The 25,202-nt window shown below is 44.3% G+C and overlaps 1 protein-coding gene across 1 annotated transcript; it reads left to right on the top strand.

Moving 5' to 3' along the window:
• Positions 1-4,560: 4,560 nt before the first annotated feature.
• Positions 4,561-23,452, top strand: LOC131268792 (uncharacterized). Its single transcript, XM_058271070.1, has 9 exons — positions 4,561-6,046; positions 6,745-6,971; positions 7,263-7,416; positions 7,598-7,867; positions 8,787-9,050; positions 10,351-10,523; positions 21,739-21,755; positions 22,172-22,346; positions 22,943-23,452. The coding sequence occupies exons 1-9, from the start codon at positions 4,561-4,563 to the stop codon at positions 23,450-23,452; spliced, it is 3,276 nt and encodes a 1,091-aa protein (XP_058127053.1).
• Positions 23,453-25,202: the final 1,750 nt, after the last annotated feature.

The following is a 25,202-nucleotide window of genomic DNA, read 5'->3' as shown; positions in this document are numbered from 1 at the left end:
TTAACGGACAAAGATAGGAGAATGTTAAGAAGTATTCTCTTTTTGTTAGAGTTTTGTCTCCAAGAAACTTCTCTTATTTTATCGTATATATGATATTTAAGGCATCATTATATTTGAAAAACCTCATGCAAACTAATTATTGAAGGTTCAATTTAAATCAAATCAATCAAATCAATTTATAATCTCTCACACTAACCATTACCTTGAACCGAAAAGAGAAAATAGTAGTTAAAGTTCGATCATGAACCTTCCTCACCTTCCGGTAAACGGTTGCTTGTTAAAACTCGACTTTCATCTATCCCGAAGCCATCCCAACCCGCCCGGAAAAGGTCAATCACGGGACTTAGCTGTGCTGTTTTATGGAGCATGTTTATTTTGCCCGTGCAGCTCCGGAACGAACGAGCCTCAACGACCCATCGTCAACGACTTTGGTGCTTCAATTTAGCTTCAGGGTTTGTAAAAAAAACGCTCCTCAGCTCAGGCGACAAGTTGGCACCGATTATGCCGTTGCAGTCTGTGACAAGTGAACAAGCGTTAACCAAAGGCAAGGGCTGATAACTTTCGGGCATAAAAATTCCTCGTCACAGGTTTTTTTTCCACAACCTCACCCGCTTTTCCGGTACAAAACCGAAGCCAAGCAAACTTGGGGTCTCCATTAGGGTGAGGACGGTCCGGGCGGAGTGGTTCATGCTGGAAAAGCTATTAGAAGTGCCGAAGCTTTCCAGCGAGCACACCGGGCGCGGCGAACACTCACACAAAGAAACTTTCCCGGCAGGCCTTCTCGGTGAAAGATCGTACGAGTATTAAGGGATTAGGGGATGCTCGAAAAAACGAAACTCAGCTTCTAACCCTCTAACCCACGTTCGAGGCGCCAGTTTGAGCCGTCGGACGGTTAAACTCTGTGCACGGACCAACTCAAATTTGCGAGGGACCCAAGCTCATCCACGCTCGAGCAATCGAAACAATGGTTAGGGGGGGAAGGGGAAAAAAATCCGGCACCATCGTAAAAATCTCTGACGCTAGAAGTAGAAGATTTTTCTCTAATACCAGAGTACGGTCGAGAGAAAAAAAAACCGGTGGTAGTAGCTTCCAGTACACTTGCTTTCTTTTTTTTCTCTTGCTGTCTAGTTTTTCTCTCGCTTTAATTTTTGTCTACCATCGTGCCTTCACCAGCCAACATCCCATCAGCATAGGGGTTAAAAGGAGCACACCAAGCGCTTTTCCAAACTTTCGGTTCGAGCTTCCGGAGAGCGGGGGTCGTAAAAAGAACCCTCGCACCCCTTTGGCTACGAATCGGCACAAATGATTCCCACGAAAGTTTTCCACTGTTGGGGGTGAGAGTGGGTGTGTGAGGTCCCAAACCGGAACAAAAAGGAAAAAAAGACTAGAACGTGGTGGAAATCCCAAACGAGCCTCCCGCAAACGAAACGTTCTCCATTCCACATCAAACAGAACAACACACGCACACAAGAGGGGGAAAAAAAGGGCAAACCAAAGACAAAACATGACTAGCCTTGGCAAATAAAATTGATAACAAACGAAAAAAAAGGAAGAAAAAACAAACAACAACACCGAGCGAAAGCTCAACGGCCGGAACGAACGAGAAAAAATGCTGCTGCTGAACGCCTCATAAAATTAGATCATCAAATCTATAAAAATAATCAACGACAGCATAAGGATGTTACCGGACAGCGGATGTGGCCCGTGCCAAAGGGAAGGGAAAAAACCCTCTGGCCGGAAAATAGAAGCCCGTATGCATCCGGAGGGTGGGGCCCGCTATCGTAAACATAAAAATGGAACCCTCAGCTCATAGCCCCAAAACGCTTTTCCATGCCGATGATTCTGCTGGAAAGAGGTGAAGGAAAAAACGGTGAAAATAAAAGAGGAGGCTCAACCGAACATCAAAAACCATCACAAAAGTCAACTGAGTCATCGTTTTTACTCGGTGAATTCTTTCCATTTCCTTTGCCAATCATTCCGTCAGTGCTTCCGCCCATGGTCCATTTCGACCCGGTCCGCGGAAGCTCAAGTGGGAAGCTTGTTCGGAAAAGCGCGCTAACAACACCATCGTGGCCACGTTGCGGTGTCGCGTTTCATTATTGCGTACACTTACTCCGAATGGACTGCTTATTGTTCGTTCCTTCCCAAGCCGGCATTGGGCTGGTTTGTGACGACTCGTGCGCATTGTTCGCTTGTGCCGTTATGCGTTTACCTTTTTTTCCCGAGCGCACCTTCCTCTTCCAGCGCCCGAGTTTCATCCTCCAGTACGTTGGAACCACCACCCAAGACACAATACCGAGCGCAAGCCAGCAAGCAGCCAATGAACATTTTATGGATCATATTTTCCCGGGGCAAGACATTTTCTTGAACGGAAAAATGGCGCGAGAGGCCAACAAAAAAAAAATAAAATAACGACGGAAAACGCATCCCGGAACACTTGTACGCGGAAAACTGCAAAACACGATCCGTTCGCTGCAGACGGAAGTACCGATAAACTTTCCCAAACAAGCTGCCGCGGCAGATCGGGAAAGGAAAATGTGTTTTGTATTTTTTTTCTTCTGTTATCTTTTATTACTACCACTTTTGTGATACCATTTTTTTTTTATTCTCCGACGGCAGAACTGCACACATTCTTCCGAGTGGCGTATCATTTTTATACCTTCATTTCAAAAGTTCATAAAATCGTCAAATAACTAAAAAGAGCCTGGCCTCGAGGGAAAAAGAAACCCCTCAGGTGAGGAAAAACACACCCGGGCCGGGGCATCCTCCATCGGTGAGGATTAATTTTCCAGCAGCCTATAAATCGTTCGGTGGAAAACCTTGAGAGGGCATCGGGTTTGGTTGGTTTCTTCTCCTACTATTGCCTGAAACATATTTAAGTGGCTCCTTTTTATCGTAGAAAGTAGATTTCCACTTCTTTTCACTCGAATTTCTCACCGAGTTGAGAACATTTTCCAGACAGAAATAGAAGGAAAACCAAACCCGTCGCACGGAGTGTTCTACCAGGACCGAAACGGGTAATTGTTCCGTGCAGTAAAGCTTTGTAATCCGACCAAAAGAGGCTTAAATTGGTGAATTTTACGATTTCGTAGATCTTTCCTCTTGAGGGTAGATTAAAATCTCCGGCTGAACTGGTAAAACAAATACACACCCACAGTCACATACATACATTGGCTGACAGTCCCCGACAGAGTAGGGCGACAGACTGGTTCGAATAGAACTTTTGCTTTGCTTCTCTCCCACGCCAGAAAAGGGCTCATTCTCTAGAATTTATCCTATTTCACAGGCTGATTTCTTAAATCCTTCATTTGTTTTTCGCGCGGGATTATCTTTGGCGATAACGGGAGTGCTCCGATTCCGCTCTGTACCGTGGAAAGTATCGCGAAAGGATCCACTTGCGAAATGAAAACTTAAAGACACAATTGTTTATTGTGCTAGATTTTTTGTTCAATTTATTCCTGTTTCATTGAAGTGAGTGAAGTACATTACTGCAAACCAGAGGTTCTCAACCTTCCTTTTTTTTAGGAACAGCTGTGACATTTTTGCATTGTGTTACGGAATACTGGGGGAGAAAAATATTTAAAAGTGACATCAAAAATATTGCTTAAAAATACATGAAAAATTACAATAATTTGTTTAGCAACAAAAACCGAATGAGAACTCCGAATGAAAATTTTAAACATCGAACAATAAAACAGTCAAATAATTTACAGAAAGCACTGTTCATGTTCAAGCATAAGAAAACAAATAACACATCAGATTTGTTAATTAACCTTCATTAAACGAAACTTAAGCTGTGCTTTACCTTTTCTTCACACCTCCTCAAAGACTAGTTTCGGTAAGATCTTTCCGTCTTCTAATGAACGTCAGGTCAAAACGTCTTGCTCAGACACGCAGAAATTAAATACATCCACTCTCGTATCGCACACCTACACATCCGTCCATTTTCAAGCGTGTAAATTGATCCGCCGTCCCGTCTCGAGGGTCGTTATAGTAAATAAGCAGGTGACGAAGACGATGACAACGATGATGATGATGATGATAAAGTCGATAATCCTTGAGACGATTGGAACGAATATGGTAGGGAGAGAAGGAAAATCTTTTCCATTTTATTCTAACATCCATTTGAGACGCAATCCAGCTTGAAGCGAGCGAATCGAATGGAGACGAACCGACGAGACGGCTCACGTCATATGGTGACCTTTTTTCAAGTTCACCTCACACTCATGTAACATTAAAGATTCAGTATATCTTTCGTGCGATGCTGGCCTTAGAGAACGAAGTGTGTTTGTATGAGAAGGAACATAATTTATAAGTAAAAGGTTCGCAGATGGTTTGGACTGATTTTGAATCTTTCTTTTGTGCATTATAATTTACCATACATCATCCACATGATTCAAATAAAAACGGAGCCATTTGACTTTTTCTTCCATTGCAGGCTTCTACACGAAAACAGCTTTACGAAGCACACCGGTCGACGAGGAACCCGAAAGGATACAGACCGACGTTCGGTTAGAAAATTTGTACCACCGAATATTAGATAACAATGAATTTACTGGAATGTTTCACAACGCCCATATCGCCAGTCCCGATGAGCGGCCCGAAGCTGTTCGACCGGTGAGTCAACAATGGCTGCCCAGGGCGAACGATGGGCCATCGTTAAGTAGAGCAATTAATCATAGGCACCAGATAAATGTAGCGTACTCGAATGTAGATGATACGTTTATTCCCAACGAAGACGTAACATCCTACGGTCAAGAGGAGCCGTTGTTTGATAGAAACCCTGAGGCGGTAGACGCGCCCGATCAAATTAGCGTAAAGTATGCTTTCACGAACGAACGACACCGGCGGGCAGTGGAGAACCTTGCCGTCCAAGCCAGCACGGCATCGGAAGTGCCATCGACAGTGGGTTGGATGCCTCTGGAAGACGATCCGCCCATCAGGTCATCCGTTGCCAATGGCGACAATGTGTCTTCACGGGATGCGATATTCTCCCCGGCACACTTGGACGTGAAGGCGAAACAGACGAATGGTTTTTCCAACGCGGTTGCCAGTAGTCCAAGTAGGCGTTCGAAAGAGGATAGAAGCGTCAGTTCCTCAGAGCTGCCGATAGGCGATGCCGTTGGGGCTGTGATCAATAACGTTAAAGTGAGTAATTCAGTGCAACCTAGAAGCGATGGAGCGGTTGCGGAGCATTCGAAGCCGGAGCTAATGGAGCAGAAAAGTCACGACGAACGATATTTGAAGACACTGGACACACGAGAAGGTGAAGAGTTGGAGAATGCTAGCGAACAAAGGTCTTTGTCGCCGGAACAACGACCGTCTCGTCGGATGACAGCGGATGTAGGAGCAATTACACCGACGCATTCTTCGACGACTAGTGAAGGCATCCGGGGTTTCATTCTGTTAGACGACAGTGTCTACATCGCACACGACACGCAAGACCGTCGGAGTAATGGGAGCTCAGCGGGACCGAACCTACCTACGCTCGACTCCAGCATCTTTGCCGGTCGAAACTTTGACGAACAAATCATCTTTCTCAATGGGCCAGATCTGCTGGAGACAAGTGTCGAACAGGAGTCATCATCGTCGCCAGCTCCCGGGCTTCACACCGCGCCCCGACGCCCGATGGGAAAAGTTGCTCGCGACGTTTCGCAGCTGTACGACGCGGGAGACCATCATGGGGAGGAACCATTGGAGGAACCATTAGCTCTGCCGCTGCGACCCATCGTTCGTGATCCGGCCGAAGCGGAGCTGGCGGGTGAGGACAACGTCGTCGTGCTGTATGCGGACCAGCGGGAACCGGTGCGGTTGAACTGCGAGGTCGACGCCGACATCACGACGAGCGTGTGGCTCAAGGACGGCCAGATAGTGCACGCGACGGACAAGAAGTCACGAACCGCCGACGTCCGGTTCGTGCGCGAATCGTTCGGCGGGCTCACCATCCGGAGCGTGATGATGGAGGATGACGGTGTGTGGCAGTGCGAGGCGCAGAACGCTCGCGGGTTCCTCTTCAACGGCCGCCCGATAAAGCTGATCGTTCTGGGTAAGTTGACCTGGGTGGGGTCCCTGAAAGTTATCCGTTAGGAAAAACCCCCCGCCGCCGCGGTGGAAAGTTTTTCGCCAGCGCTGGAAGAAGGCAGATAAGGGCGCGGGCAGAAACGGCCAACTTTTCCATCAGCAAGCCAGCCGGCCAGAACACCCCCGTCAAATGGCCGGCGTTCGTTGCAACCGCAATTGATTCTTATTGAAAGCCACCGGAAGCGGGAACGAGGAAGGAAATGAACTTTTCTGCGCGTCTGCAGCGACAGTTCGCTGAGGAGTTGCTCGCCATCTCCGAGCTCCCGGATATATCTCCCCAGACAAATCACGCAGTTTTTAATCCACTTTTTGGACCGTTCCGTTCTTTGGGAAACTGATTGAAAATCCCCCCACAGGAGGAAAAGTAGTTGACCAGGGATGTTGTGATGAAAGTGCTGATGCAGGCTGCTGGTGTCCCCAAGGGTTCAGACGTTTTAGTTTTCTCTAACGCTGCGTATCACCATGTATCTCCCGGCGCCATTCAAGCATTTCCGTAAATTGATCTCCAGGCTTCCAGGAAAGTTTCACAAGAACCATTACCGTCATATTTCTCCGAACAAGAACAAGGACATCCTTGATGCAACGCCTCCTGGAAAAAGTTGCTTTCGGTTGCTATTCTGAGGCATTTCAATCACGGACTGACACAGGACTTCCCTCTTGCAGATCCACCGAAGGAGCCGTACCTGCTGATCGATTCCCGGCGCCTCGATGCGGGAAACATGTTCATCCCGGTGAAGGAAAACGCCGAGCTGACGCTCGCCTGCGTCAGCGAGGGTGGTAACCCCAAGCCGGCGCTCTCCTGGGAGGTCCTGCTCAGTCCCGGCATCGACCGGCACGCACAGAAGCTGCCGAACGATGTGCTCGAGCTGCAGGAGATGAAAAAAGATAAGGTTAGTTATGGCGTGCTGGGGGGGGAAACTTTCCTCCTCCGAGACAACCCACGCGCACGCTGCGTGGGTGAAGTTGTTCCCCGGCGTTGTCGAAGCTGTTAATCCAAAACCAAAGCCGTGTACTTCGTGCGAAGGACGGACTTTGATTTGCTCACAACTACGTGCTGGTGTGCGTGTGGATACTTTTTTCCAACTTCCAAAGCACATCTAAAATATGCAAAAACAAGCAACACGTACAGGAAAGCTCATCAATGATCGAATTTTTCTCCGTCGGTTTCACGCTCGTTGCAGGACAAGGAACCGTACAAGATCAACAGTGGGGCCGTGTCGGAGGCGAAGCTGCCGGGCGTCTTCCGGGTGCACCACAATGCCCGCATCCTCTGCATCATGGAACATCCGACGCTCAAAGTGCGCCAAAACGCATCGATTCTGCTCGATGTGCAGTGTGAGTGGAATTTTTCATTAGCCGATATCGATGGCGCATCGGTCCGCACGAGATCCGTTCTGTGGCTGTTTCATTTCTTTCCGGTCGCATCCTGTCGGAACGTCTGCTGCTACTGTCAAAGCTTTCCGTGTGTCCTTTTTTCTAACATTTGACTAACTTTTTTCATCCCTTCCCTCCATAGACACGCCGTCGTTCGCCATCACGAGGACGCCCGGGTTCGGTTATCCGCTGCGGGAAGGGATCGAAGTTTCGCTCAAGTGTGACGTCGACTCCAATCCGCCCAGCACACCGCTCTGGCAGAAGGACGACGGGGACACGCCGGTGCCGCAGATCGGCGACGGGTTCCTCAACTTCAGCTCGATCCGGCGCGAACATTCCGGCTGGTACAAGTGCACCTCGAGGCATCTCAATTTCCAGTACTCGAGCATCGGATACTATCTGAGCGTTCGCTGTGAGTGTGATATCAATTCGCCATTTCTATCATACGGCGATTCGGGTTTTACTTATTTCCCATTCATTTGGGAACATGGCATGTTCCGGTGCATTTTGTAGGAGTTCGGTTATGACAGTTCAAAGTAAAGTTATGTGAAGGAGGATGCATCCCGTTTAGCGAAAAACTTTAATTTTTAACAAGACTCTAACATCTCTTCTTTTGTCAAAAACAATAAATTGTCATCAAACCTCTCAGATTGCGACTAAAATGAAGATTTTTGAGAGAACACTATTCCACGTGTCAGTTTTTATTGTAAACTAAAATAGCCCATGCAACGGGTTAGAACGATCCACATGAACAATTAGTTAATTAGGGCAACTTATCGCGAATTGATATTTTTACTAGCTAATCTAATAATTTTCAGGTATATAGAATGTTTATACCATACTTAAAAAGACTACGTCCAGAAATATCCAGAAGTTTTGTTCTAATGTATTTTAATTCACCAGTTTTAATACGAAAACTAGAAACGTAATGACAATGAACATGTTCTATTACTTTATTTAGTTGCAAATGGCGTGTAAGCAAAAAAAGTTCTGGGTTTTTGCCACACTTTGACCTATTTTTTTCATTTCGCGGTGTTCTTTTCCTTTCATTCTTTTAAATTATTCTTGGGATGTGTTTGTTTAACTCCGGTCTATATTGAATCCGGGAGCTTCTTCTATTATCACTATTATTAAATTTTTGCTTAACAAATAGTCCAATCAAAGTGTGTAACATTATTACTACTACTTATCCGTTTCCGTTTAAGCATTGTTATTCCCATCTTTGATGAGGTTTCCATCGTTTTCAGCTTCTACTGTATGCATGCAAGTGAAGTTTGATTTTCTAATTAGTACTAACGTAAAACTATTTACCTTTGTATTTACGCCATCAGATGAACCAGTCGATGTAACGTCGGAACCGGTCGAGCAGGATCTCTCCATGATCTCATCGTCATCATCATCCTCATCGGCTTCCTCCTCGTCAACGTTCTCCGTCTCGTCCGCTTCCTCGTCATCCACCAGCAACGGGGTGGGACCGGTGAAAAACAGCCCCCCATTCGGTCCGTTTCCGGTCGGCTCACCGATCGGATCCTTCAAACCCGGCGGCCAAATGGAAGTCGAGCTCGGCGGTTCCGTAACGCTCCAGTGTCCTCAAGGTACGTCGGCTTGTACGTGAGACCTGCCGGGGAACCAAGCAGAGGCGATGGATTAAATTGCTTAAAACTTTCACCACGGCGTCTTTCCGGTCGTGTGGTCGTTTCGGGCCCGTGGAGTAAACTTGCTCTAACCAGACCGGGCTGCTGAGGGCTGTCAGTTTTGTTTGAAACACTTCCTTTTCAAGGACTTTTCCCCGTGTGCATATGTGCGTTTTCCTCGTCGCCTTGGAAACCCAACGCCCGGGAAAGTGACTTGCATACAAATAATGCTTTCTTCGTGACGGTTGCTTTTCTTGCTTGCACCGTACGTAATCATCCCCCCCGTTCGGAACGTTGGCAACGTGGGCATTGATTGCGTGTGAGGAGCAACTTTTTCCCTTCGACCAAGGGTGGAAAAATGAAAATGCTAGTCAAGCGGCCAAATAAGAAACCCTCCCCGCGGGATTATGTGTCACGGAACTATCTACTTGACGTAGACAGTTTGCAAAGCCGGAAGCTGCCAACACCACCCCAGCTCACTGGAAAAAAACAGCAGAACTACTAACAGGAAAGTCAAATTTGCCATCGCTTCGAATCGAGAAGTCAAGTTTTCCCTACGACCCAGATGATTTACATACTGATCCACCCGACAAGCGACGAGATGCAGATCGACTGCAAGAGCCGAGCGCCTGGCCCGGGAAGTGGCAAATGGAATCAACCATTACAACCGCACTGCCCACTCGGGTTGCTTCCGAGAGAGACAGAGCTGGCATCAAAGAGGCTCTTACGAGACGAGGTGGCATCGGAGAAAAGTTTCCCGTAAATGGGGATGGGAAAGTTCCGCACCGATTCGTTTTTCCAACTCACTTTTTATGGTAATGAAAGAAAAACAGTATTATGGGCCACGTGGCAAAACTTTGCTCTTTACCCATTTCCGTTCGGCAGGTGCCCGGAAGTTTTCGAGTGCTGCAAACTGCCTTTCATCCATCCCAACCAATTTAGGCAAATTATGAGTTTCATTGGGTTTGCAAAATTGACTGTTTTTCCCTAGCCAACATAAGTGTTGGTTTTCTGAAACATATCATTTGCTTGGCATTCGTATGTTTTTGAATCGTGTGCGTATATTAATTTCAATGCCACCAAAATGGGTTTAAAAATCTTTAAATTGAATATTTTCGTCCCCTCCCAACCTCAACCGAACCCGCGTTCGATCAGAGGGAGCTCAACTTGCTAATTCTATTAAAACTAAGTGTCTCCTTCGCCGTCGTATCCACTTTCGATCGCTATAAAATCAATAAACGCTCCCTTTTCTCCTTTGCAGGATCGCTCGGTTGCTGGTCGCATCTGGATTCGGCCGCGGTTCGGCTGAAAGGGTCCGGCCAAACGGGGCAGGTTTCGCTGAAGGACGTCGTCTACCAGGACGCCGGCACGTACAAGTGCGTCGGCCAGAGCTCGGGCGGCAACCGCAAAAAGCTCGACCCACCTCAGACTCCGGTTTCGCCCGAGGCCAAAGGTAAGCCGTGGGGAATGCCGTGCCCCTCTTTAGACGGGGGTTCCGATGTCGGGTCAACTAGTTTTTAATTGTGTTCGCTCGGCAAAAAAAAGGGAAAGCAAAAGGGTCCGCTTTTCCTGTGGGTTTATTGAATATTGGCTTAACTCTTTCTTCTTGTGTAGTTTTTTTTCCATCACTATGCACCAATTGACCTCCAACGAGTGAACGAACAGGACCGTACCGTCGCCGCGAAATAAAACGATAAACCTTTCCTTGGCAGGATTTCCCCGGGTTCGAGCCAATTCTTTCCAGTACTTTCGAGCTGGAATCCAATGCGAGCCGAAACCGCACCAGGACGACGATCAAAGCTAGTTTTCCTTGTGGCCAGGAAAAACCACAAGCCCACGAGCTGTATGTTCCTTTTTTTTCCTTCCTCTTCTTTGGATTGTGGAAAGGATTTTGAAAATGGTCCTCAACAAGGGGCGCTCCATCTGACGGTGTTTCCGTTTTGTTTCGTTCAGCTCAACTTGTTTCTTTGTACCAGTTTTTCTACCCCGGGTTTCTTAACGATCCCGCTGCAATCGATTGCAAGTATCTCGTCCTGCAACTGACCGATCCGGTGCACCGTTCGCAATCCAACAACGCGCGCTTGGCAGCGAGTTAACGGAACGGACTTGTCTATAGGAGTGTGTGGCCTACATCGTCCCCGGGGACATCGCTTCCGCTTTCTTCTGCCACCTTTTTTTCGCAACATAAGGCCCTGTTGGGCACCACAACGAGCTATTTATTGTTACCCTCGTTCCTTTGGTGTACCTTTCTACATTTCAAAAAAATCCCAACTCTCGTACACGACCGTCCAGGTGAAGTTGTCTGTGCCATCGGCCGACCTCACACTGCTCGAGCCGGGCAAATGGCCAAAGGCCAACCAAACCTAACCTAACATTATTTTCCTCCATGGCGACTCGGTTCTATCGCTACCGAGAAATCATCCCCTTTTTTTTAAGCGGGGTTGGGGAAAATTCGTACGGTATCGTTTTCGAAAAAAACCGACCCATGAACTGCAATACCACCGGGGTCGTAAGTTTCCCTTGCGTTTGAATTGTGGTTGTAAATGGAACGGCAGACAATAATAGCAAAACGAGAGAAGAAAAAACAACCAAGATAGCGTCGAATCCATTCGAATCGTTGGTTAAATGCTTTTTTACAACTCCCTTTCTTCTGCGTTTTTTTCTTGTAACCTTTCTTTTTATACCGAACCGATTTAACACTCGTTTGGGATCCAGGCTAGGGCGGGGGGGTAACAAGAGTAGAAAAATAAAAACTGTGTCACCAGAGGAAAACGATTTCCAGCTGGGCGTCTCCAATTGGGGGGCCGGGGAGCACGTTGCAAGTCCACCCTCCCCCCAAAAAAACTGCACCCGCCCCGGTATTGCCAGTCGTTTGGGAAACAATGAGAGCCGTGATCATTGTTTTGACAAAGCTTTTCGTTGGGAAAATCGAGACCGAACTTGCGTTTTCTTTTTCATTCCACATTTCCATCACAAATAGCTTCACTCAAAGGAAAAGTGGAACCATTGTGGCGCCATTTTTAGCTTTCTGCAAAACGAACTAGTTGCTGTGGCAATAAATTGTGTTCTCGTAGCAAAAATATATTGCTTTCAAATCGCAATAGTGTACATCGTCTACAGAGTTGTTAAATGGTTTTTACTAACCGATTACACAAATGTAAAGAAACAGGTATAAATAGTGTTGAGTAAGGTAACGCTTCTTGATGTGCTGTACTAACACACAGTGTTGTGCATTTATGGTAGCACAGTAAAGTATCATAGAGTCAAACAATGTCAAATATTTAAAAAAATTATCAAAAATTTAAAAGTGTCAAAAATTTAATAGTACAAAATTGGTACACAGTTTTTAAGGAACGATTCGGATAAGGTGCATAATTTTGCTTGATGTTATGTTTCCTCGATAAGTCATTTTGTTATTTTCTCTTATGTTAAATGTGTTCCTTATAAGACATCATTGACCGTTAAAAGCTTTTTTTTTAATATTAGCTTCGTGGCGATTTTTTATTTCAAGTATATTTGTTTGTTTATGCGGATCTCTTATACTTTTATACATTTAACTAATTTCTAACTGCTAATTGTTTCCGTATACCCGTCATTCTTTCTACACATTAGCTATGTACAAAATTTGGTTTTCATGAAAAGGACATTTTTCAAATATTTATTTATTCATTCAAATCTGTTTTTTTAATACACCTTCTTTTAAAACACACCAATGCTATGTGAAGAATGTTGAAAGTTTATAGATTTCATCAGCAAGCTTGCTGTAAAACCTATGAATTATAAAACTCCCAGAATTGTACAATGAAAATTCTTCAATACACTATTTTCGAGCGATGTGAAGCAGCACAAGTCAAAAAGCAATAATTATCTCCCTTTGCCTTTGCCGTCATGGACCGCACTCGCCAGTTTTACTGCCTGCCGCCAAAGTCTAGACTTAAGAATTCCAATACGGTTGGTTTGGCAGCAGAAAGAAATCAACGAATCCGTTCGGTCTAGACTGATGAATGCACAAAAGGCGAAAAGCGAGACAGAGAGAAAAAAAACGCAACATGACTAAAGCTAAAATTGAAAAATGTCTGAGTGTTGTCCGTAATTCTGCAAGTTGAAAGTGAATGCACTGAAGTGCAACATAAACTATAGACTGGCTTTTGGTTGAAGAAAATTGGCAGTAACCGGGGAGCAAACGATAGAAAAAAGCTTCCAGGAAGGAAGGGAAAGTTACAACAACAACTCCCTTCGACGTTGTCCTGTCGTAGCTATTTTCCTGCATTTTTTTTCTTTAAGTTTCTTTCATTCGGTCGGAACTTGCTTCCGATTTCCGGGACGTTCTTTCTAACGAACTTGCCTTGTCGAGTCAAAACTCACTTTGCCTGAAAAAGAGTGAATGTGCTTCAGTGGAAAGAATCATCTAAAGAAATAAAATACCGTCTTCGACGGTCGAGAATATTTTCTCCTATTCAACTCGCTCCCGGTGCAACCTGGTTGCACGGTTGAAGTGGTTCGCTCTATTTGGCTTTTCATGATCAATCATAGGGCCGTTCTGCTCGGTGTCCGGCCGTCTTGACCACCGTCCACCGGAAACGCACACCGAGAATGCTTTCCTGCACCGGGAGAACTTCATGGCTCGTCGGTTGTTTCCTTAGTTTCCCGTCTGTGTGCCTTTTTGTGTATAACTACAACCATGTCCAGAACGACTCGTTCCTTGATGTTATTCCCGCATGTACCAAAGGTGCATCGAGCCAAACCAGTTTAGGGAATAGCAATAGAATAAATCGTATCATTTGCTAGGAAACCGAACCCCGCTTGGCCATTCCTTCCCAGCTCGTCCATCATCGTATTGTTGCAGGGCAACTTTTGGTCACAAAAAAACGATCGACCATCCTGGCAAAACGGAAACGTGCTACTAGAAGTGTATCTTTCTAAACTTATCTTGTCAGAGAAATCAATTCAATCACAACATAAATAAACTCACACATGGTTACGCCTTAAGCACATTATTGTGTGATTCTATGATTTGTTTTCTATTCTTACTTTGAAGGTACCTTTAATGTCTGGCAATAGACTGAGAACTGCTTTATAAAAGGAAAAAAATAGTTTATACTAATTGGAGTTTCATTTTAACCACTTTTTTTATCTATATAAATTGAATAGATAGTTGCAGTTTTATTTATTTATCTCTGCGTTGTTTCAATTTGTCCAATCCTATTTGTTTCTTAATAATCATTAAACGCTTTGTGATTTCTATTTCCTTTGCCTGTTTTACAGTGAACATGTCAATTTTTGACATATTTCTAAAACGTTAACAATTGCCCACATAATTACGAAAATTGCTCCGATGTGCACCAAATTGCCGATCCGGCAGCTTCTTATGTTAGTTTAGACTTACTTTAGTACCCTACGGGCCCTTCACAAGCTTCCTTTATTCAACGTGCTGCTATGCGCTGCGGGAGTAATGAAATATTCACGGCCGCACGGATTTCAGTTCCTATACCGTTTTGCTTTCGTTTGAAAAAGTTTCAACCCTGTCGGTTTTCCTCGTCACTTCGTTCGAGTCGAACGGTCGCTCAGGTTCTTGGTGGAAACCGATGGGTAACCTTCTTTGCTGGTGGTGGAGGATGGTAATAAGTATGGTGCTCAATTTCAACCATGATTGCCGCCGTTGCTGCTCCACCGCACGGTTGTAATACTGTGACTCGCTCGATTGCATCACAATTTCTCGGATTTATAAACACCGCTGGCGTCCGTTGATAGCGCTGGTGGGAGCATTTTTCAGTCAACACATTGTAACAATGTGAAACATAGTTGCCGTTTTGGTTTTGACAGACTTTCACGGAGAAGCTTTCATAGCTATGCGACTCACAATCGATGAAAATTATTTTGCTTGCCATTAGAAATAGTACTGTAGGAAAGAATAGAATCAATTACCATTTCAAAATTATCGACAGATTATAAACGTAATATGAATAATCCTCAAGCGAAACTCCTCATAAATTGTCGAGAAAAAAGAGCACTTAAGAGATGTTGAAAATCAATTACTCAACATTCTAGTGAAGTTTGCCCAAGTTTTTTTCTATTCTCAGGAAAGCATTACATAAATTCATTTTTAAATACGTTGCCAGAAAATACCAATTATCCGAATCACATCCGTTTGTTTTTACAAGTCGTAGCTCGACATTTTTTCAACGTTTGTGAGACATCTCGAACCTGAACAATTCATAAACGCATTTCCAAACAGCAGTTCTTCACAAAACATACGCAAGATAAATCGCTTCAAGCTGCTACCGGTAGTGGACGTTACTCATCGTTGTTAATTTCTCATCAGAAAACATTGACCGGTTCGTTCGCTTGACGCAGACAAATGACGCTCATCCGGACCGGCGTCGCCGGTGCTCGGAGTCATACAATTTCGCAAACTTTTCGTAAAAGAAATGTTTCTACATTTTAGCTCAGCAGAAAAGGGAAAAAATCAAATTAGAAGAGAAAATGTATAGAACAGCAGTGCCCAGCTTGCCGTAAGACTTGTTAACGACGAAGGTCAAGAAGAAACAAATATGATTGACGTGGATGAAAAATAAATTAAAGCCTCGTTTGTTGAAAAGGAAAATTTAATGCGCCTAGCTTAGATCCCAAAAGAAAACTGAAAGCATATCATACTCCGCATCATAATCAATAACACAATTTCCAACCATCTTATTATTTTAAGTTGAGATAGATCTTTAAGGATTTAAAAAAAAATCCAAACTCGAATCCTTTTAAAATTTCAAATAGAAAATGGGATTCTTTGGTTAAATCAACCACAATTAACTCGTTTTATCTTATTGTGCAAAAACAAAACAAAATACATAAAAAAGCAGGCCCAGAAAAAACAACCAAAAACGATAAAAATTTTCGCCAGAGTGGAACATAAATCACGCGTCAATTGTTCGGCAGATAAAAGAGTATGTTACTTTGGTGGCAGTTTATTTGCAACGTCTTTATTTGGGGCCATCTTTGCCCGTAGCGAAAGGCCGCAATAAGAGAAGAAAAACTAAGAAAATGTGTGCGCGCCCAAACTTATCGATCGCCGGACGAGCAAATTGCACCCGAAAAGGACCACAATTTGTAGCCGCGGGGCTCAATTTTTCATTCGGCCAAGCATTTTCCCGCATCGGACACGGCCCTTCTGCCGAACCATTAACTAACGCTTCACTTGATGTCAAATTTATTCCGATTTGCTGCGACAAAAGGAAAGCAATAAAGCAAACCCCCCTCCGGAAAGAATACTTTTGCTCATGCAGAGCATTCTCCGGTGCGTTTTTGTCTCGTTCGGTTCTTCGCGGTATGATCATTTTTCCTCCTCTTCCAGCGCGAGTTAAATGGTCAAACTGTTGGTGCTATCTTGCCTGCATCACGCCAGGGGCGGCCATCTTTTGACATATTATTGTACGGTGGTGGTGGAAACCGATCCAAGGTGGAAAAAAGCGAGAAAAAATCCTGCCATTTTCCACCCGGTCCGTGCCGGTGTTTGTGGAAATTCTTCACCGAATAAAATATTCCTCACTTACATTTCCGAGAAAAGCATCACAATATAATAATCATCATAATGATGACAGCAAAATGGACGACAAATTTACCTGTTTTCGCGCGGCAAACACGTGATGGCAAACACAGGGGATGGTTGAGCATAAATTGTGACAAAGCAGACCCATTTTTATTGCCCAGCAAGCACGTCCCGGGAACGGCTAGACTCCGATGGCTATTTGTCAACCTTGGCTGGCCACGGCCGCCCAGGAATAGATACCCGGTTTTGGGAAAGCTGTACCGACATTTGTCTCACTTTGGGGCGAACTGTTATCAAGATGGGCGTGCTTGAAAGTTGCCTTTTCCTTGGGACCTTGGGAAACGGCTTTGAAGGAATTTGCTTCACTTAAAACTTGCCGAAAAGTTTCACGAGCAACTCATATTTACCCGGCCGTATGGAAAGCGCGACTGGAAGCGATATTCAAACCAATTTCGAATGGAGAAGTTCGTGTTTGTAATGCGCTTGCCAAAATACTGCGATCGACGCGGTTAACGTTTCGTGGCATTTCTTCCTCATTCAGGCGATGGCTGATAGTGCCCGAGGTTAAAGCAATTAGGATAATTAAAATATTACCATACCATTAGGAGATTAAAGCGTGGCCACCGGCAGGCGGGAAACGAAAAGACTGAAATCAGCTAACTTACAGCAGCTTTCCTTCCCTTCCAAGCCGTACATCACAGTTGATCATTGCCCCGCAGAGTTGGGGAAAAATGAAAAGTGGTTTCAAAAATCAAAAACGGGAACTGAAAGGAGGGGAAGCATAAATTTTCCGACAACCTTTCGCTTCGATGACGCTTCCTGATGAGCTGCAAGCTTTGGATCGAAGGAGATAGACAATAAATGGCATGGCATAACTACCAAACCCCTAAAAGCTTGTGGTAAGTCAAGCTGGAATGGGAAAGCGGAAGCTAAAACTGCTTACAAAAATTGCTGCTGATCTCAATTAACTCAAACTCGTTTTCCACGCCTCCTTTCGGGATCATCCGGCGAGAAAGAATATCGGAATCGAACGGTGGAGCACAACTCCATATTGACAAGGAAAACCCCTCCCGGGGAAAGCGAAGGGGGTAAAAATTGAAAATTGAAATCGAAGATAATCACCATAAGCCAAGAGTTGCATGCCAGCAAAACCCGCTTCTGACGTTGCCGGTTCAGGCTCGATGGCGGAAATCTCTGAGACATCGTAACCACATCGGAGTGGTTACGGTCGATGCGGTGACCCGGTTGCCGATTTTCCCGGATTGGTACATTCTTGCAGATCGGGCTCAGCAGCTTAATTCGCCATGGCATTGGGAGAACGAAAAAAAAGAAAAGAAAAACAGACTGGATGAATAAAAATAATCCTTTAATATCACCCTGCAGCTCCTGTCAATCGGAGTCGTCTTAGCTCCGGTGGCGCTTTCCTTTTCGTTTCGTTCATCCCACTCAACGCCGAACGAATGCCAGGATGCATATTTCCGATCGTTCGGGGGTCGCACGGAAATGGGTGGAAAATTGAATTAAAATAACTTAAGCTGATTTTCGAGCAAATGAGATGAACCCTCTGGTGAACGACCGAACGTCCCGAAGTTGCAGCGAAAGTTTTTCCCTGCAAGCGCCGTGATTGCATGATCCGACGCTGCTGTCAATCGGCCCCGGGAATGCTGGCATTTAATTTCTGTCTCCGACGGGTAAATTGAAAATTCGTCTCCACTGCTAAATGTTCTATTTACTTTTTCTGTACCCATTTTTCGCTTCAAGCGAAGATTATTTCACATCGCTCCGTAACGAAGTAAGTTTTCGACAGAGCGTATCGGTTGCTTGAAAATTGTTTTAGAATATAAAAATTGACACGGTTTTTTTGGAATCGAAAACCTTGATCACAAAATCATGCAGGAAGCATGAAGTTTCCCAATCAACAAGAGACATCTTTCGCGAAGGGAAACTCAATTCAACAACGGCTGACGACGACAAGATATGTTTTGCTTCATTATTGTCAACACCGTTTCGTCATATAAACGACATTATCGTGGACTGTTCTCGTTTCGACAGTACACCCCGGGTTTGAAGAAGAGAAAATAGAGGAAAAGGGGGGCCTGCCAGTAGGAGTGGAGTTAGAATGAGTTCTCGGAATCGTTCAAGCAAATCTGCAAGTAGGCATAAGCGGTGGAGCAGACCTCCACCTTCTATTTCGCCCGTCCATTTCTAGACATATCGCACTCCCGACGCACGCTCAAATCGAAATCGGAAAAAGTGAAAGCTTGTGTAAAATAAAATCGAAGCCGAAATTAAGTTAACATGACAGAGCAGTAAATTAAGCTTAACTCGATTCGATTTTTATTGCGTTACGGAACGTTTTCTCATTTCATCGTGCTCGGCACGTGAGGGCGAAAGTATTTGGGGGCACGAATAAAAAAGTGAAACCAAAATCTCGAGAACTTCTGTTCGATGACAGTCGAAACATTAAGATTGACGCAGTAGCTCGTTTTCGCTTGCAGTAATTTTTTAGACTAAGCATTTCGAAGCCATGATTGGAAAGGCTCTAGCCCGGCTCAGATAATCGAGCGGAAGTTTAATAGAATTACGATTGGACTATGTGATTAGAGAATGTTTTTCAATAAAAACGCAATAAAAAAATTGAACTTTATCCGTTTCTTTAGTTAAAAGTGTCAATTTGTGTTTAGTTAAAAGTGTCACAATACAACATTCGTTATATCAACGGAAAAAGGGATTCGTCGAAGAACCGAAATGAAAATACGCCCACACAAACGATAAAAGTGTTCGCACGTCTAATACACGCCCTTGCACTCCATGACAAACAACATTCTGTGTTCGCAACAAAGTGACATGAAATTGGAAAAAAGACGTACAATAAAACAAGCCAAACGTGGGTGCATCGATGGGTTCGGCTAGCTGCCCACGGAGTCGGAGTGTAGCCTCCGACATGGCACATGGCGATCATCTAATAACCAGCTCATCACACGACGTTGTTGTACAATTTGGCCGTGGGTTTTTCGATACAAAAAGCCAGATCCGTGTCAAGTCAAAGCTAACAAATCGCAGAGAGACGTTGGGATGGAAATGTGCTGGTTTCGATCCATTTGCACGAGGCACGTCCAACCGCCGCTACATTCCACGAGCATTTCTATAATCATACATGACTAATTACGTCATTGTTCTTGCCGGCCTTGGCCTTCGGCCTGTCATGGCGTTTGCCAATGTGGGCAGCTTTTAGCTGGTAGATAAATTAAATCGATGCTTGCCAACTGAACCAAAGACCTACAGTCCAGAGTAGATTAAAGATATGTAAAATAATCACTTTTCAAAATAAGAATGTTCAGTTACAGTTGCGATGCCAATAAAAACCAATGTTTTGGATATTCTTTCGTATGTAGAATGAAAAACAATGCCGCATCGAGACCCCTCTTAGCGCGATTGCTTTACGAACATTTGTAGCGCAATCGTAGTGAAATGTAAGCTTGCAAAGCAGACGAACTCGGAAAGCGCACGGGCAAGACGTTTGCCGGATGTGGTAAAATAATAATCTGCTAATAGTTTTATCCGAACAAATTGCTACAAGCAACCGCCCGCACGATAATGCCCGACGAGTTGCTTTACTCGATGTAATTCGATCAGATGGACCGGGGATACCTTTACCAACTTGGATGTGTTATTTGGGCGGGAGAGAAAGAGCCAAGGTTAGTTCTCGAATTCTGTTTTTCTCTGGCAAGGTCGGTTTTGGGTTTTAGGATAATGGTTTGGGAAATGAAACGATTATGTTGGCGATTATATTGATTGCACCCGAAGGCATTGTGAAGGAAGAAATGGTTTGAGATTTCTTGTTTCACTGTTTTCGAAGGCAGCTCCTCGCTTTTGCGGGGATTGATTGTAGAGCAGCATTACTTTTGGTTGAGAAAAACAGATGCTCAGGAGTATTTCTCTTCTCAAAAAGCTTTAAATTGTTCCTAAAAGTTGGGACTTGCTGACCTTGCGAAGGGTAACATCCTTATGTTTTGCTTACTTGACGTGACTATTTCTTTATCTTCAAATGCTGAAGTTGTTTACATCTATCACTTTCACTACTGATAACTATAGAGTTATACATTTTACTATTATTTTTACTAGTTTTGGAATCATCGACTTGCGTAACTTTCTTTTTTTAAGGTCTTTATTCTGTTTATTTTATGACTTTTTGTTCTGATTTTCTCTGATTTATGAAAAATTGCTCTCTAGTCACGAGAATGACATACAATTTTTATCCAAATGGAATGTGTATACACCTTGCTTTGCTGTTATTACACCTTTCTCTGTCAAACTAAGGGTGGTATGGGGTGGGTGTGACTTCCTTATCTTGTCTTTTATCTTTTCTAGAAATGTTAAGAATGCTGTTGAACTAAATGAGAGTTATTTTTGCCACTAACCATAGTTGTTCTACTACTTCTTACTTCGACGTCTTTGACATATTTTAACATTTTTTCTACGATGTTATTTGTATAAGTCTGAAACTGTTAGTAGTATACGAGTTTTAAATATTTTGCCTGATAGTTTGCTCACACATGGAAGTCAACTAAATAAAACGTTTGCTACATATGTTTAAAGCTACACCTTTGCTTAAGCCAGATCTACATTTTCATGAGTCTGTCTCGTTAACCGCATGAAAAGCGGCATATTTCTATACATCAATGGTACGCCCAAGGGGACATAATTCATGAATGTCTGATGGAACCGTGCGCGTCTGAACGTGCATTCTGATGAAAAGGGTTTTTTTCCCTCCAATGCTTCGAGCGCGTTAACGAACGCCCGAACGAGAGAACTGGGTTCGGATTCATTTATTTCGTTTTTGTTTTTTCCCGCCATCCCAGGAAGCGTGGAGAGTTCATCAGCGTTTCGAAACACAACTCCCAATGGCCACCGAGGCCTTGGTCCAATGAACTGCGAGGTGAATTGCGTTTACGAAAAGGTACTCCAGTATGTAAATACTGTACCGCCAAGTACCGGGCGGACCGCATACTTTGCCACCGTTTCATTAGTAGATCCTTTGCCCCGCGGAAACCTGATTAAAGAAATTCTGCTATAGCGTTGGTCTCGTCGCTTGACTCCGACCTGAAGCCGGCAGTGAGGGGAGGGTTGGCGGACTGAGGGGTGTTTTTTTCATCATCATGGCTCATGCAGATGTGCCGAGATGTGTATCATACCGTAATGACGTTTATTATTCCCCCGAGTTTTCCTTTCAAAATGCGGTGATGATATCTACTGGTGCTATCTTTAATACAATATTATTTTTAATACGAGTTTTTCCTACGTGGCATGCTCACTGGAGAGGGTGAACAACCTCTAGGCCACATTGAGAACTGTCGGGTGTTACTTATAGAAGTTTCATTAAAATAAAAGAAGAAATGTTGGGTAATGTAATTGATATTTATGATGGAGTTATTTATTTCGAAGCTAGTTCTAAATTGTTCTTCAATTGGAATATGAAGACGACTCCCACAATGTTTTAACATGCATTTTCTTCCCTTTTTCACTTTTTCGTTTCAGTAAGTCCCACGGTCATCGCCCGAAACTCCACCCCTTCCATCCTGCCCGGGACGCCATTGCATCTGTCTGTGCAGTTTTGTGCCAATCCACCTGCGTACGCTGCCCGGTGGCTCCATGGGGACCGGGTCTACACTCCCGGAAACCAGTACGGCAGCGACGTAGTGGCTTATGGTTTCACGGTGAGTATAAAGATTGGTGAAGAATTGATACAGGAATACTTAAAAACAGATTGAAGTAAGGATAAACATAGTCTACATCAACAAACTTCAATGTTTTGAAAGAATTCAAGCTACTAGCATGTTCTACAATGTATTGAGCATATCCACAAAATTTCCCAAAAGTGCATAACCGGTATACTTCCAAAAATTATTATGAGTCACGTGCACACGCTGCACTCCGGCGTCCCAGGATTATCAGAACACAGCACTTCCTGCTTTGCAGAGTGCTGCACTTTGGTGGCAACCGAAAGCCACTCTCATTTTACTGATGATAACGCACGTGACCACATCAGCGTGGAACGTGAACTTTTACCACCGACCCATCTCGTATGGATTCATTTGGCCACCAAGATGTGTATGTGTGTCTGTGTGTGTGTTTGCTTACCGTATCAAAAATCCAAATCGCATCCAATTTTTACCACCGAAGGCGATCTCCGCGGGCACAAATAGATATAGAAAAATAACGCTCGTCAGCTCGTGGGTGGCAAACATTGCAACATTTTCATTTTCACTCACACGCTACCCACACACACACATTTTATCACTCGATTTTGCAGGACCTGCCGACGCCATTCTGCAAGGAGGCACGTTTGACCTACGTGCACATGCACGAGAACGTCCCGCGGCGGTTCTACTTCGTCGTGTCGTCGCCGAGCGGTGTAGCGGAGGCCATCTTCCGAGTCAACCTAACGCTGCCCCGCAAGCCGAGCGTGTCCCCAGTGTCCCCTCCACCGTCGACCGGGACCTCCGGGAAGCGCGGAAACTCATTTTCATCCCCATCGTCCTCGTCCTCGTCCTCGGGAGCGGCCAACGTCAACGGAGGTCTCGCGGGCTACAAGCTCAACACCGTCCACAGCGTGCCGGGAAATGGACTCTCCGACACGGGCGAGGAGCTGCTCGAGCCGGAAGAAATTCATTTTCCCATCTTCGGAACCGGCGGAGGTGGCGGTACCGCCCAGCTTGGACTTCCGGTCGCCATTGCATCGCTTGCATCGCACTGGCGTCGCATCCTGCACGCTCTACCGCTGCTACTCGCGCTGCTATTGCCACCTCTTCTAACGCTGTAATACACACCGTAACTCTGGTTTCGCGCCACCTAACGCCGTTAGATCGTGTCGTTAATGTGCCCTGTAGCTTAATGGTTTGTACTCGAGGTGACGGCGTAATCGAATTCGAAGCCTGTTTTCAATCTCCTTTTTGACGGGTAAAATGAGCGGAAGTGATTGATTAGCTCTCGAAAAGCCGCCGCACGTTGTCCATCGACGGATGAAGGTTGTGAACGTGTCTTATTAGGCACTTGTGTAACGCGAAAGCAATACATACATAAGAGAATGAATTTATTTTTATTTACTCTAAGTTCTGCATACATTATACTTTGTTTTCAAAACGAACACTAAACTAAATAATGGAATCGAATTAAATTCGTCAGTAAAAAAATTTGATTAACTTTCTGTAGATAAAGAAATATAATTATTGTGTCAAGATTAAAATATTTCTTTCCCTTGAGAACAACCTTGAGTCACACCTGTGTTTTGTGAGAGTTATAATAGTAAAGTCAATTATTACAAAACCGTAGATAAACACTACACGAATCTGATGACGATGTACATTAAATACAGTTTTTGACGTTGTTTAACAAAGCGAATGAAACCTAATCCCTCCCTCCCCCCACGGACGTCATTGAGCGATAAGTTTGGAGATCCTTAGTGATTGTTGTTAGCTATACACGTGGTTTGGAAAAACACACGAACAAACGATTATTAAAACGATGATAAGATGTTGCAAATAGTGAACTGAACGCTTTCCGTGTTGCACTGCGCATCGTTTGGTGAGGAGAAACAATAGCTCACTTACGCAGTATTGATATTGTTTCTGTGTATGTGTGCCGGTTTGTGTGAGTGTATCCGTAGTCGGTAGTTGCTCCGTTGTCCAATGTATCACCCGTGTAAATGGTTCTCGTTTTGGAATGTAAGATAAAACATCAACCCTCCCAATGGAAAGAGTCTCACCAAAACAAAGAAGAGATGCTTAAATCCGGCGGTACAAACGCGAGATGAAATAACAGACGTTGATTGATGTATAAAAATTATGAATAGCAGTACATGACTAATAAATTGATAATAAATCCACAAAGAAGAATACTTTTTCCAATGCAAAAATTATCGGAAATCTTACCCTTTCTGCTCTATACTTTAATTCTTCATAACTGTACTCAACGCTATCCAATCAGGGTGAAGGAGGAAGGTTGGCAAATAATCAAACCTCACGTCGGTGTACATTGTCCTGAGTAAACAATGGTTAATGAAAAAACCTTTGTTGGACGGTGATGCTATATGCTAGCTATAAGAACTTGTGCCAAATTATTTGCAAAACGATTTATGACAATTTAAGTATGTTAAAAAGGAAAGGAGGACGAGGTTCAGTGAGAAAACAAAGGCAATTGCGTTTATGAAAACCACACGACATTCAAGTAGATATGAAAATGCAAAGCACGAAAGAAACTGGTGGCAGAAGGTTGAAATCAGCGAATATTTTGCGTCGCTTTTGTCGAACTGCTGGTGCTTTGCTTTTCAAAACTATAAAATAATTATCGATGCTATAACCAACCGCGCGATCTGCATGAAAACCGTTCCTCCAGTGCCATCGTTTTTTCGCGCCCTTATTATCGATCGTAGACTTTTGTAAAATCCTTGTGCGACCCGGGCCACATGGCAAGGTCTAGCGAACTCGCTCGTGTCGCTCAGATTCCCAAGCAGCGGGGGCAACCATGTTTCCATAATCCACCGGTGAGAATCCGGCAAGCACAGTTAGAGCCTA

Source organism: Anopheles coustani, chromosome 3 (assembly GCF_943734705.1).
Source record: "Anopheles coustani chromosome 3, idAnoCousDA_361_x.2, whole genome shotgun sequence".
Lineage (NCBI taxonomy): Eukaryota > Metazoa > Arthropoda > Insecta > Diptera > Culicidae > Anopheles > Anopheles coustani.
The sequence above is the reverse complement of the archived record's forward strand: the minus strand, read 5'-3'. Positions and strand labels throughout refer to the sequence as shown.

Excerpts from the sequence above, each read along its gene's own strand:
- LOC131268792 (XM_058271070.1), top strand. The coding sequence starts at position 4,561 with ATGTTTCACAACGCCCATATCGCCAGTCCCGATGAGCGGCCCGAAGCT. Across the intron at positions 7,417-7,597 it reads GATTCTGCTCGATGTGCAGT|ACACGCCGTCGTTCGCCATC; the intron begins GTGAGTGGAATT and ends TTCCCTCCATAG. Across the intron at positions 22,347-22,942 it reads TAGTGGCTTATGGTTTCACG|GACCTGCCGACGCCATTCTG; the intron begins GTGAGTATAAAG and ends TCGATTTTGCAG.